We start from the raw sequence: 13,033 nt of genomic DNA, 5'->3' as shown, positions 1-13,033 counted from the left end.
GCCAGCCTGGTGCTGATACTTGACGTTGTACTGCCGCGCAGCAACACTAATCTCTTTCCTCCTTCTTCGCTTCTCCATCTTCAGCATGGCAGACTCCAACTCCGTCGAAAAAGGCGCGTACGTCCAAGATGTACCGGTATCTCCAACTGGCTCAACCACGGAGCATGGTTTCGATCGCGCTGCCGAACGGCGACTTATCAGAAAGTTGGATCTGCGGATCTTGCCAGTGCTTTGGATCTTATATCTTGTCAACTTCATTGACCGGTAAGTCTGATGCAGCCTCACCAATGTCTCACGATCCATGCTCACCCACGTTATAAGAGCCAACATCGGCAACGCAAAGATTCAAGGCATGGAGAAAGAGCTGAACCTAATTGGCCAACGTTTCAACATCGCCGTGTGGGTCTTCAATCTGGGGTATCTAGTCGCTGGCGTGCCGTTGCAGATCGCCTTCAAGAAGTACGGACCGAAGAGTCTCTGTGTGATGATGTTCTGCTGGGGCATCACGGTCATCGGGTGCGGACTGGTCAAACGATGGGAGGAGCTTGTAGTCTGTCGCTTGCTAGAGGGTATCGCCGAATCTGCATACATCAGTGGAGCGGCATACTTGATCGGCGCATACTACTCGAAGCGTGAATATCTGACTCGCTACGTCTTTTTCTGCACGGCTGGCATCGTTGCAGGTGCGATAAACGGGTTCCTCTCATCGCTCATCGCGAAAATGGATGGAACAGCTGGGTACGGAGCTTGGAGATGGATCTTCATCATCGAAGTAAGTCGCAACTGTGCAGGTTGCATAGAATATATTCACTGACCTCTTTCCCTCATCTGTACAGGGCTGCGTCACGATCTTCGTTAGTATGGCATGCTGGCCTATCGTTCCTCCTTTCCCAGAGAACTGCACCTTCCTGTCCCCGGAAGATAAAGCACTCATGCTCGCACGTATCCAAGCCGACGGCGGCCACGTATCTGACGATGAGATTTCGTTCAAGAAGGCCTTGCATTTCCTCAAAGATTGGAAGATTTGGGCGGGCGTCGCAATGAATCTCGGCGTCACCGAGAACGCAAACTCGCTTGCCAACTTTCAACCCACAATCCTCAAAGGACTAGGCTACACAGCCACCCAAGCACAAGGTGAGCTTCCACTGCGGAAAATCCATACGATAGATACACTGACCCTTGGCTTCCATCTGTACAGTCCATACAATCCCTGTATATCTTGTTGGCGCTGCCTTCTCCGTCATCTTCGCCTACATGTCTGAGTGGTTGAACCGCCGCTACCTTTTCTACGTTCTAGGCTGGGCCGTCCTCGCGTCTGGTTTGATTGTGGAAATTGTGTATCCAACGAACCCAAAAGTGCGATATATGGGCATGTTCTTCATTGCCTCTGGCTGCTATCTCGCGATGCCGATATCAATCATCTGGGTGTCAATGAACTGCGGATCTGGGTATAAACGTGCTGTGGCTATCGCTGCCATCATCAACTTTGGAACTGCTGGAGCGTTCGTGAGCTCGAACGTCTTCTTATTCAAGGAGGCGCCTCGATTCCGTACCGGATTTAGCACAGGTCTTGGGTTGGCGTGTATGGGTGTTGTGGCTGCGACGATTACTTGGTTTGGGTGCAAGAAAGAGAACAAGAGACGTGATGAAGCAAGGTTGCAGATGCCAGAAGTGCTTGACCAAAGCATGAAAGAACTGGGCGATGAGCATCCAGAGTATCGTTTCGCGTTGTAATTGAGAATACACTACACAGCTGCAAGGAGCAGGATATCCTGGGACCAGACTTATTTGAACAGACCAGCCGTCCACGTCGCGATCTTGATTCCTTCGATGGGGGATATCCAATGTCAGGAATCAATTTATTCACTATCACAAGGAAGTAGGGGTACCTCAGCAACTTATCAAGTAGTCCAAATGACAAACATAATCCGTCGCAGCTAGTCAAACAGACAGCGGTTAATTGAGACAAGAGATTGAATGTAGATCAACGATATTCTTTCGCGCATGCAACCAAACTCGCTTTAATATACATCGCCTTACTCCGCCAACGCTCACCACTCCCGTCGCCCAGGTCTCTTCCTCTTAATTGAAGATATCTATCTTCTGCGACCCAGCTGGTGGCTCCCGATCTAGCCCAGCGTCCTTCAGAGAATTCTCAAGCGAGGTCCAACCGTCCTGATCGAACACATTCTTGAGCGCTTTAAGTGCGCCCTCGGTCGGCGGTACACTATCATCCAATTCTAAGCCTGGAACATCATCGAGGAATTTTCTCTGAGGCCATAGCTTGCGGAATATACCGAGTACTATGTTCCAATGAAAGGGCTCGCCATATCCCCACAGCCGTCGTCCAGCCGTCTGCGGATCGACGAGAGCAGCGACATGCAGCCTCGCATCGTCGCGAACGTCGATATGATACATGGGTACCACGCCCTTGACAATGGCTTCATCACCGTCAAAGACGGCTTTGGGAAAGCCTCCTGTAGAAGCGTGTCCTTGCTTCTCGTAAACTAGCGAGGGTCCAAAGTTGGCATTTGGGAGGATAGTGTTGAAAGTGAAGTGCGGCTTCTCTTCTTGCATGTACTTCCATGCTGCTTTCTCTGACATTGCTTTCGCAGCACCGTACACGATGAAGCCCTTTGATGGGTGTTGAAAGTTGGGATCGTAGGCGTACTTGATAAAGTCTTCATTGTATTGCCACTCCTTGAAATGACCTTTTTCGCCCCAGGCTGAGGAAGCCAAGGCAGTGGAAGTGAAGACAACGGCTTTGACTGATGCTTCTGCTTGAGCAGCCTTGAGAATGTCAATGGTTTCATTGACCATGTCGGGAATATAGGGTTCGGCTTCGGTGGAACGGTTGGTATTGACTGCGACATGGGCAATACCCTGAACGCCCTTGATGCCAACTTTGAACGCCTCTAAGTCAGATGAATCTGGGAGGAGGACTTGGGTGTATCGCCCTGGGCCGAATTTGGAGTCAAAGTGCTCCTGTAGCCAAGCTGCTTTCTCGAGAGAGCGAACTGCGCCGCGGACGTTGTAACCAAGTTCGAGAGCATACTGCGCGATCCAGGCGCCGATGTATCCTGTCACACCAGTGATGTAGATGGTGCTACCCTGAGGCAAGCGGGCGGTTGTTGGATTGAACATGGCTGTCAATATGGTCTAGAGCGATTGCCGAATCGCAAGGTGAGGAGCTTAATAATTGAGTGAGGATTGAAGTAGTGATGTCGTTGCTGTTGAATGATTGCTGTTTTACCAATGGACAATCATGTCGACTTATAACTCTACAGTCGGATGCCATGTTGACCCGATCATGGTGTTTTGCTCGCCTCGGAGCATCATGCAATGGCATATGGTGGTGTTAGTACGAACCTAGTGAAGATTACTGATGTGCGAAGCTTGTTGCGACTCGGCACAGAGTAACTGGCTAGCACTGATAGAAGGGCCGCGAGTCGGTCAAGGCAAAGTGTGATCCCTGTCACGGCGCACTTTTCGTCCGAACCTCAAACAGTATACCATGAATCTGAATTCACATCGCCATGGTTTTTCTCAATGAGGTGATGTACGAACCGGTGTAACTAGACGGTTTGGACGAAGGGACCTCATTCGGTGTCACTGCGCGTGTCGTAGGGCGCACGGGACGACAATCGTCCCACACAGATGACCACGACATCGCTGGTCAGTTATCGTATGGCAAGCTACTACTCAGGAGGTGCAAAGTGAGGAGAGGTAGCAGTGGAGTGTTGGCTGCGAAGAGGTGCTAAACGTGGTTGTGAATCCCGGTGTGCCTGCCAAGGGAAGCGGCGCTGCATTAATCCGATGCGTCATCGGCTGGGCAGGCATCGCGTCGCCCTCAGCACCAGCACCAACACCATCGTCACACATGCTCAGACACAACTCCCAGGTTAAGAGATAATAATCGGCTTTAGATGACGACACCCTGTATGTTTACGACGACATCGATGAATCGACTCAACGTCTGCCGGTTCCCTTCGCATCATCCCGATGCTACGATCGGTCTCGTCGCCGTGCGACATTTCGATCACCTCGGCATGGGAAGCGTCAGGGATTTCATGAGAGACTTCCTAGAAGCATTCAGTAATAGTGGTATCGCCTTTGCGATACGCACTAAGACGGCATCTACGTTCCCACACGCGTCATGTTGTTACAATGTGCCAGTATTCTCCGAACCACTATCTGAGTATGCGCCTCTGCTCTGTGACTACTTGCTGATTTTGCCATTGCACCTCAAGCTTGATTACTTCTTAACCGCGACCGTGTGACCTCTAGTACAGCGCAGTAGTCATATTCGATCGGGAACCTACACCTCAACGCTCGCAGATTTCCACGTACCTGGTGCTCTTAAGGTGTTCATCGGCCACGTCATACAGACACTGTATCTCGTATGTATGTGTCGTCGCACTCAAGGCATTCGCTCTGTTCGGCCGAATACGAAGCATCATACGACACGAATAAGTCGCCGCACTTGATCCTCAGCAAAGATGAACAGTATTGCGACATGAGCCGAGGCGGTGCAGGAGGAAAAGAGATACACGTGAAAGCAAGTTGCGGAAGAATACCGCAGGATTGACTGCTGAGTGCCAAGATGCGTCTTGCGTATCGATATGGATGCTGCGCCGTTACGGTGAATCGCATAATTGGATGGCAGAGGCTGACTGCAAGGCTGACTGCATAAGCCAGTACGCCCCGCTCACCTCAGGCGCTAAGTTGCGAGATACATTGCGGACACAGCTATATTCCAATGCTGGTCGTCTTTTCTTCCCTTATATCATCCTTCTCGTATCATAATATGGCTGCTTCGACAATGGCCGACGTCATCATCGTAGGCGGAGGCATTGCTGGGACAATCATTGCATCGCGGCTGCAGGAGAGAAAGCCATCTCTCTCGATCGTAGTGATTGAAGCAGGAGCTGACCCCGCCGGCAACCCGTATGTGACTGATCCAGCCGCGGCCGCGAACCTCCACTTCTCCGAATTCGACTACAACTACCTCACAACACCGCAAGAACATCTTGACGGAAATCCGAAGCGTAACGTTGGTTTCAAAGGGCTTGGAGGCGGAAGTGTTATTAATACTGGTAAACATGGTAGCTGCAAGCTGCAAGCTGTTGGCTAATTGTATTAGGTGGCTGGATTCGAGGCGATGCGCAGGACTATGATGAGTGGGCTCGAGATGTGGGTGATTCGCGGTGGAGCTATGAAGGTCTTCTGCCATACTTCAAGCGTACTGAGAAGCATTTCGACCCTGACGCAGATCCATCGCAGCATGGTCATGATGGCTTGATGCATACTGCATCTGTCAGTTCGTCTGGCCGTCAGTTTCCGCTACGCCAAAGGGTCTTAAAGCTTTGGTCGAACCTCGGTATACCTCATATTCACGATTTGAATGATGGCCGTCCGCAGGGTATCAGTGATCTGGTGGAGAATTTTGAGGACGGCAAAAGGCAGATGACGCAGTCCGTGTTTCCATTAAAGGGCGTGAAGGTGCTCACGAGCACTCTCGTTTGCCGCGTGCTCTTCGACGATGCGAAGATAGCCGTTGGCGTCGAGCTCGCAAACGGTCAAAGAATCGATCTTAACAACGGTGGTCAAGTCATCATCGCTGCGGGTGCCTATCGAACGCCACAAGTCTTGATGCTTTCTGGTATTGGAGACCACTCTCAACTCTTGCAGCACGAAATCCCGACTGTAGTTGACCTACCTAGCGTAGGTCAAAACCTGCATGATCATCTCATGCTATATCGATACTGGAAGCTGCGACACCCGGAGCAAGGTCTAGCCATCGGCTCACCTCTCTTCGGTGGCCCGAACTACGACAAAGGAGGACCAGTGGACTTCTTGGTTCGCGCGCCAATATCCACAAAACCACTGAAGTCAGCTATCGAGAAGGACGAAGGTCCAGTTTCTGATGAGCACCCACTGCTCAAGGGCCCACGCACTCACCTCGAGATGTTGCTCTTGTACATTGCCGTCGGAGCAGAAGCGCAAGGCCTTCAGATCCCAATCGACGGCTCTTCAATCATGACCTTCTTCATGGGCTGTCTTCCCACATCGCGTGGTTCGGTGACGCTCGCATCGTCTGATCCCGCTATGAATCCCATCATCAACCCGAATTACTACGCAACGGAAGCAGATCGTCACGTCATGCGTGAAGGCTTCCGTATGCAAACGGATCTGATGTTCAACACTGCTGAGGGTAAAGAGCTCGTCGAAAGCGAATACATTCCACCAGGCCTTCCAGCATCAGTGCAGGCAGAGGCAGATGCAACTATCGATGCAAGGATCAAGTTGGGTGCCGGTACCACGTATCATCCTGCAGGAACAGCAGCCATGGGGAGGGTTGTTGACGGGTCGCTAAGGGTGCATGGGGTTAAGAACTTGAGGATTGCAGATGCGAGTATCATTCCGAAGCCTCTTGCGGCACATTACCAAGTCCCTGTCTACGCGATCGCCGAACAGGCTGTGGATATCATCTTGGCTGAGTGCTTCAAGTAAGCAAATAGGTTGGACCACATGCTCGGCTAATGTTTCAGCCCTGTTCCTCGTCTCAGGATGCTATATGCTACAGACTATTGCACATTTTCTTATACGCCCTACAGCTCCACATGCTCAACTTTCCAACCACCCGGCATCAAATCCGTAAAAACCCTCTCGGGATCATACTTAGCCCTCACAGCCTTCAATCTTTCCACGCTTCCACCACCATAACCTTCGAACACCTTCTGGCCCTTATCCGCATCATTCAAATACACGTACCTGTTCAACCCGTTGACCTCTTCTAGCTTCCTCTCCATTCCTACATTCACATTCTTGACCCACTCAGCAACCTCGTTATCGAATTCCCCACCACTTCCCCAACTGATCGCCTCCTCGACCCAAAACGCCGGTTCTAATGGGATGTTTTGCGGCAGCCCCACTGATCTCTCAACCATCTCGCGGTTCACAATATTGAAGTCGAGACCCGCAAAGAATTCGGGCACTTTGTTCGCGAGATTAGAAGCAGCTAGCGAGTCGAAGAAAGTGTCATGGGCAATCGCAAGGTTCTCGGCCGTCGCTTTCATGGAGACGACACGGAATTTCTGGCGCAAGCCGTGGGATTGACCGCCTTCTCTGAAAGCTGAGCGCATGGCACGGCCATATTGTGCTAGCGAGATAGGGCGCATTGTCGCTGTGCCGTTGAGAGCCGTGAGACCTGTAGTGTTGCCGTGGATAAACTCGGCCAAGGGGCCAGAAGTTGGTACGAAAGTGCCATTATGGAAAAGTGTACTTTCGTAAGAGGGTACGGTGGAGCCGGGGCCCCAGCGGCACACGGGGATAATGGTCGAGGCCAGATCTGCTTCATTGGTCAAAGCCATGTTCAGGATGGCGGCAAGATAGGCGTCTCGAGTAACGTTGCTTGAGCCATAATGGGCGTCTGCGATGAGAGGGGTGATCGATGGAAAGGTTTGCAGGTCGAAACGCGTTATCAGCGCGAAGGAGTTTGCACCGCCACCCAGAGCCCAGTAAAGGTCGGAGTAAGTGCTGTTAGCAGTGATGGTAGCAATTGTACCATCTGCGAGGACTGCCTCGTATGCCTTGATCTTTCCCTCAGACGAAGCCAAGCCGTGCTTGACACTATACCAACTGATACCACCACCAAGGAGCAGGCCGGGCACTCCAACAGGTGCCAGGCGACCACCTATGACAGTCTTGTTGGTGAATTCCAAGTAGTTGAAGACGTCTCCCCATCGTGGTCCGGGCCCGATGCTCATCGTCTCTCCATCTTGAGACAGCTCCAAAGTGTTCAAATTGGTGCTTGAAATTAAGACGCCGGTATTGTTGATGTTTGCAGCATCTGAGATGGGCATGTGGCCGCCGCCCCGCATGGCGAACTTCGTGTGGGTAGCGACAAACGTCTTGACAGCAAATGAGAGCGAGGTTGCACATGTTGGTGCGAATATGCATGCTGGGCCGAGCCAGGCGGAGGAATCCCAAGATACTGGGCTTTCGTCAACGCACTGTCATTTGCTATCATGTTTTTCTGACTTACCCTGATTCTCGTCTACGTAGCCTGCATCGTCTGGGAGGTAGGTGATATTCGGGTAAGTGTTTTTCAAAATCTCGCATGCAGTTGAAGGATCCGATATGTTATAGCTAGCCACCGACTGGAAAGCTGTTACGGAGGCTAAAAGCGCGCAAGGAATCAATGTCCTGAATGTAATCATTGTAGATGTGTGTTTGAGATGTTGATGATCGGAATAGTGGAGTGATCATTACCTGAACGTACTTCATCTTTATACAAGCAGAGGTCCTCGGATGTTCGTCCATGTCGTATTCACGCATACGATTCCCTGTCACCAGAAGTAGTCTGATTTCGCGAGCTTGTCTATTTGTGGTACAAGCGAAGAATGCAGGGTCTTCCTCCTGCTGTAAATTACGTGTTGTAGTGCCTGCGCCTCAAATGCTGCATGGATAATGTGGCATTGTATGATGCAGCGGTAAGTCCAGGTCCAAAGAACTCATAAGATACCCATGCACCCGAGTACAGTATCATCATGTGCAGTCATTAATTGGGTAGTGCGGGTCATTTGGCGATGTCGCACTCGCATAAGCGTGTCGGTCTCGGTCTCGCATGCTCGCTGATCTTGGTGGGGCCGTTACATTTCACCCGTGCCGGCATGATCCGCAAGTTTCAAACGCCTACACCTGGCGCTATTATTATTATAGGGGATGTTTGCTCGCCCATAACTTTCTTCAATGTGTTGCAATAAGAACTCATCTTCATATCGCACGGATTGCAGTCAGCTTTTGCGATGCCTGTGAGCATTGTCTCAGGTACGTAGCACAACAGGCTAACTTTGTTGATGGCTCTTCTCTCTTGGTATCTGCACTATAACCATCTGATGAGCTGACCGAATTGCTCAGGCACAGCCTTGATCGTTCCGCTATTATGCGTACTGTACGAGTATACATTGTGTATGAAATCGTCAGCTCTTCGTTCATGCTAGCTCATGCCAATGTGAACCAGTTCAACAACACTCCTTTCTTCTCCAGTCTCTCCTGTTCGAGCCTCGGATCGCGATTGCTCAATTTACTAGTTTTTTGTGTCGGAATATGTCATAGTCGGTCGGATCATCACCATCAACTAACTTGGTTGTTCTCTCCTACCCGTCGAGATCGTGACCAGACAGTCTCGGATCTTCCATACTCATTTCTTGAGATTCAGTGTTCAAGAACCGTATAACGCGGCGATCGCCTTCGACTTAGGCTGCCATGCCCAACGTTAGTTTGAAGTCATGATGCAAAAAGCGTTGACTGTTGTTCGTTGATACTGTGGTGTAATAGATAGTCACGTGATGTTAGGAAGCCAAATAGTATATCGAGAGCTAGAAGTAACCTTGCAACACTACATTAGACACTTACCTACCTAGAATAGCTGTAAACCTTAATTCACTCTACCTAGCTATCCTCCGAATGCAGGTCAAGCCTGATCCTCCTGTACATGTGCACCTAGCTGACAGCTGTGCCACAATACAAGCAATCTGACCTAGGTTTAGCGCTGTGCCCCTCACCGCACCAGGGCTATCGAGACACGTCCCACCTTCTCTTAGGCATCCACTCTACAACTTACATCGTTTACACCATGCCTTACGATCGTGATGTGGTCGTCAACTGCATCAAAAGACACTATGATTTACTCGTGCGCATAGCCTACCTGGACCCCGACGTGATTCTCCACCCACCGCCTGGAGGTTGGAGTGATGAGGAGCTCGCTGTCGATACATTGAAAGAGAGGAAACGCTCGAAGAGAGTCATTGATCTTTTGCGGCATATGCCTTATTTGAGTAAGAATAAGGATACGGTGGGCAAGTACGAGGTCTATATCGAAACGGACGTATGCACCTACCTCCGCAATCATGGCTGGTTTAAAGACGAGTATAGGGATCCTTATGGTCTCATGATGCCGTGGAACTCGGAGCAGGACTCGCCTGCTGGTTTCATTCCGTTGAGCATAGGTAACATCGCAACCGTATGGATGATCGATACGGACGAAGGTACAACTGGCGCACAACGTGCATCACTGGAGATTGACAGCTTTTTTAGGGATAATATGGTCTATAGGATCGTTTATTGTGAACAATGATGCGCCAGAAGATCAGCCATGGCGGGTAGCTGCAAAGCCTCGCGATACTCAGGAGTACTTCGACGAGCTCTACACCGAAATTGAAACCTTAGTCACCGTTCCCGTACCAAAGACAAAAAGTGACTGGAGATGGTATCACGAGATACTATCATGTCGGGACAAGGATGGAGCAGTAAGTACGATTTTCTCTGGCAAAGCATGCTGAATACTAATCAGACAATGACTAGCAAGTTCAGCGCTTGCTTCAAGAGCATGGCTGGCCGGAAGCTCTCAGAAAGGAGGAATATCTTAAGGCTCTCGAGGAAGAGCGCTATGACGCTAAACGCAACGAAGAGAAGAAGAGAGAAGAGAAAGAGGGAAGACGCAAGACAAGGCACGAAATCGCTGTCGGCAAGACCTATGATCTGCGTTCCAAGAGTGGGAAGGGCGGTAGTACAGCGAGCTGACATATCTCATTACAGATCATAGTGTCTGAAAGCGAAACGTCTATAGTGAGAGCCTGGTCGCTGAATTGATGCCAGACTACCGTGAACCAGAGCAAACAAGATTTCTGGATTAGTGAGCTGATGGAAAGAAGATCAACAGCTTTTTCAGTCTTAATAAACGGCGCGACGGGTTTGTGGATAGTGAAAAGTGGGAATCATGATCAGTGAATGTTGCATACGAAAGTGGTCATGCTTACCAGCCTCTCTGTGAGCGCCTACTCGGATATGTCCACATGTAGCAAGAACCACAAATGAATGAGTTGACAGTGGGCGGAAGATTCTCTTGCCACATAAGGAGCAATTCGCGTATCAGGATGCGGGGTGATTGATTTGCTTGTGCCACAGCTTACCGCGGTTGATCCGTATGGTACGAGCCGCACGTTTCGACGTACTCATGATTCATTGTCTTCGTGTCACACCGTCTGCATCAACCACGATCACGCATTGGGTTGCTATACAGGTTGATGTTTCATAAGCCGGGACGCAAGATTCGATAAAGCGCCTGAATACAAGCGTACGAGTGGCAATGGTATAGCATGAATGTTGGCGATGCTCCGGAAAGTCCTCCTGAGGCGGCACGTCGAGTTTTTACGTCGCATGTGGAGAGGGTAAATCTGCGAAGGAGGTTACGGTAGCCATACGCGGCTCAGCGCAAGTGCGAAGCGGGGAAGCATGAACCCTTCTGCGGGGCGGCCATCGGTACACTTCATCACTCTACCAACAAGGATTTGACATTATTCCAGGTGTATGTATGCAATGCCTGGCCTTGAACATATCTTATCATTATGAACATGCTAGCTGGGGTACCGTTGCGACTGGATTCGAAGTTGCGCGCGTTCGATGCCTAGGTCGCCACATTACCCAGATGCACTACACATAAATGCACCTTTTGAAATTATTCCATCGGCAGCTGATCAGCGATCTCTAAGTGTCACATGATTCTAGTGCAGGTATCATGAGAGTAGATACCAGGGGAGAGGAAATATCGTCTTGTCTTTAGCATTCTACCTCGTCTATGTTGAAGTTGTCGACAGGCACTCTTTGAGATCAATGTCCATCTTCGAGACCGCGCCGGGCCTGCGATACGAAGTACGCAAGAGGATCCAACCTTTAGCTTGCAGAACATGTTTAGCAGAAGCGATCATCAAGAGCCCAGGCGATGTATCTCAGTCTCGAGAAAGAGAGGCCCCTTACCTACTCCAGTCGACTGCACCAGTCTAGCATGGAACTCCCAGCCGTAGTTGACTCGCCTCAAAGTACTACAGCAGTCTGCGTCGCAGGTCGACAGAACCTCCTCACTGTAGGGCAACATCTGTGCGCAATGGACACCGCCGCGCCCGTGGCTCTCACAAGTCCTCTCACTCTTATAACAGCAGTCTGACGGGTCGCATTGTTTCCATTCGTGTTAGTATTGGAACTACGCCATAATAGCGAATAAGAAGTCTCACCTCTGCCATGACAGTAGCAGCAATACTAGCGAGGATGATGCAGAGGGGTCTCATTTTTGAGAAAGAATGGTCGACGGCGGAAAGCGTTGAATGGGCGGTTTGTCTTCGATTTTGAAGTAGTAAGGAAGTGTTCTGCTCTATCATAGAAAGAGAGTAGGAAATGCCTTTTTGTATCTACCTCTAGAGTGGTGATGGTATACACCGGTCGTTGCGGTCGGCATAGAGACCATTAGATGATCCGGAGAGAAGCCGCAACATAGCGGTGAATGAAACCCGATGACTTATGTAGATCTTTATACTGACTTCCGGGCCTATGACAAATGTCCTACAGAGCTTGATTCCTATAAGACAATCCGCAGTGCAACCGCAAAGTGACCTTGATGGGACCGGAATGTGACCGTATGTGAAGCCTTGGCTATGAAGAAACTAACGCATGACATATCCCGTTGCGACTTGTGCTCTCTGACTTTGTAGTACGGTTGCGAAAAAGACTAGCCAAGGATCTCAAAGCCAAGCTGTTGATTTATCATGGCTGTATTTAAGACAGCTTCTGCACCAATATTTTCTCACCATCAACTTTTCTGCTTGTCCCGTCAACGCTCTTAGCAGCCAACTTACGAACATCTTTACTACTTTTCATCAGTCCATTCGATATGAAGGTCTTTCTCATCATTGCCAGCCTTTTTACTGCAATGGTTACAGCAGTGAGTGGAACCTATCTCACTCTTTCTTTCTGCTGATGGAGGTACTAACAGTTGTCTAGGACTGTGACCCTACTAATTGCTGTTTCAAAAACCATGCTACTTGTGCTCAACACAATGAAGGGAGACAATTTTTGACTCAGCACGAATACTGTGCGCAGCGATCGCCCTGTGCCGATAGAGTCTTGGCCACCTGCGATGCAGACTGCTGTGACTATGATGGCGCCGGTATGCCATGCTAGAAGCGCAACTTTTTGG

General features: G+C 50.1%; 7 protein-coding genes across 7 annotated transcripts; 4 read left to right on the top strand and 3 right to left on the bottom strand.

The window, feature by feature from the left end:
* Positions 1–85: 85 nt before the first annotated feature.
* On the top strand, positions 86–1,734 carry AA0111_g8329 (hypothetical protein; the record flags this gene model as incomplete). Its single annotated transcript, XM_028654764.1, has 4 exons — positions 86–264; positions 322–772; positions 837–1,134; positions 1,199–1,734. The coding sequence occupies 4 exons, from the start codon at positions 86–88 to the stop codon at positions 1,732–1,734; spliced, it is 1,464 nt and encodes a 487-aa protein (XP_028504124.1).
* A 348-nt stretch (positions 1,735–2,082) lies between these two features.
* Positions 2,083–3,144, bottom strand: AA0111_g8328 (hypothetical protein; the record flags this gene model as incomplete). Its single annotated transcript, XM_028654763.1, has 1 exon — positions 2,083–3,144. The coding sequence occupies one exon, from the start codon at positions 3,142–3,144 to the stop codon at positions 2,083–2,085; it is 1,062 nt and encodes a 353-aa protein (XP_028504125.1).
* Positions 3,145–4,807: 1,663 nt separating this feature from the next.
* Positions 4,808–6,513, top strand: AA0111_g8327 (hypothetical protein; the record flags this gene model as incomplete). The annotated part of the gene is made up of 2 exons (XM_028654762.1): positions 4,808–5,096; positions 5,144–6,513. 2 exons carry the CDS (start codon positions 4,808–4,810, stop codon positions 6,511–6,513), a joined length of 1,659 nt encoding a protein of 552 aa, XP_028504126.1.
* A 98-nt stretch (positions 6,514–6,611) lies between these two features.
* On the bottom strand, positions 6,612–7,883 carry AA0111_g8326 (hypothetical protein; the record flags this gene model as incomplete). Its single annotated transcript, XM_028654761.1, has 1 exon — positions 6,612–7,883. One exon carries the CDS (start codon positions 7,881–7,883, stop codon positions 6,612–6,614), a length of 1,272 nt encoding a protein of 423 aa, XP_028504127.1.
* Positions 7,884–8,018: 135 nt separating this feature from the next.
* Positions 8,019–8,222, bottom strand: AA0111_g8325 (hypothetical protein; the record flags this gene model as incomplete). The annotated part of the gene is made up of 1 exon (XM_028654760.1): positions 8,019–8,222. One exon carries the CDS (start codon positions 8,220–8,222, stop codon positions 8,019–8,021), a length of 204 nt encoding a protein of 67 aa, XP_028504128.1.
* Positions 8,223–9,640: 1,418 nt separating this feature from the next.
* Positions 9,641–10,587, top strand: AA0111_g8324 (hypothetical protein; the record flags this gene model as incomplete). The annotated part of the gene is made up of 3 exons (XM_028654759.1): positions 9,641–10,052; positions 10,102–10,313; positions 10,369–10,587. The coding sequence occupies 3 exons, from the start codon at positions 9,641–9,643 to the stop codon at positions 10,585–10,587; spliced, it is 843 nt and encodes a 280-aa protein (XP_028504129.1).
* Positions 10,588–12,727: 2,140 nt separating this feature from the next.
* On the top strand, positions 12,728–13,017 carry AA0111_g8323 (hypothetical protein; the record flags this gene model as incomplete). Its single annotated transcript, XM_028654758.1, has 2 exons — positions 12,728–12,778; positions 12,838–13,017. 2 exons carry the CDS (start codon positions 12,728–12,730, stop codon positions 13,015–13,017), a joined length of 231 nt encoding a protein of 76 aa, XP_028504130.1.
* Positions 13,018–13,033: the final 16 nt, after the last annotated feature.

Source organism: Alternaria arborescens (assembly GCF_004154835.1).
Source record: "Alternaria arborescens strain FERA 675 chromosome Unknown contig_20, whole genome shotgun sequence".
Taxonomy (NCBI): domain Eukaryota; kingdom Fungi; phylum Ascomycota; class Dothideomycetes; order Pleosporales; family Pleosporaceae; genus Alternaria; species Alternaria arborescens.
The sequence above is the reverse complement of the archived record's forward strand: the minus strand, read 5'-3'. Positions and strand labels throughout refer to the sequence as shown.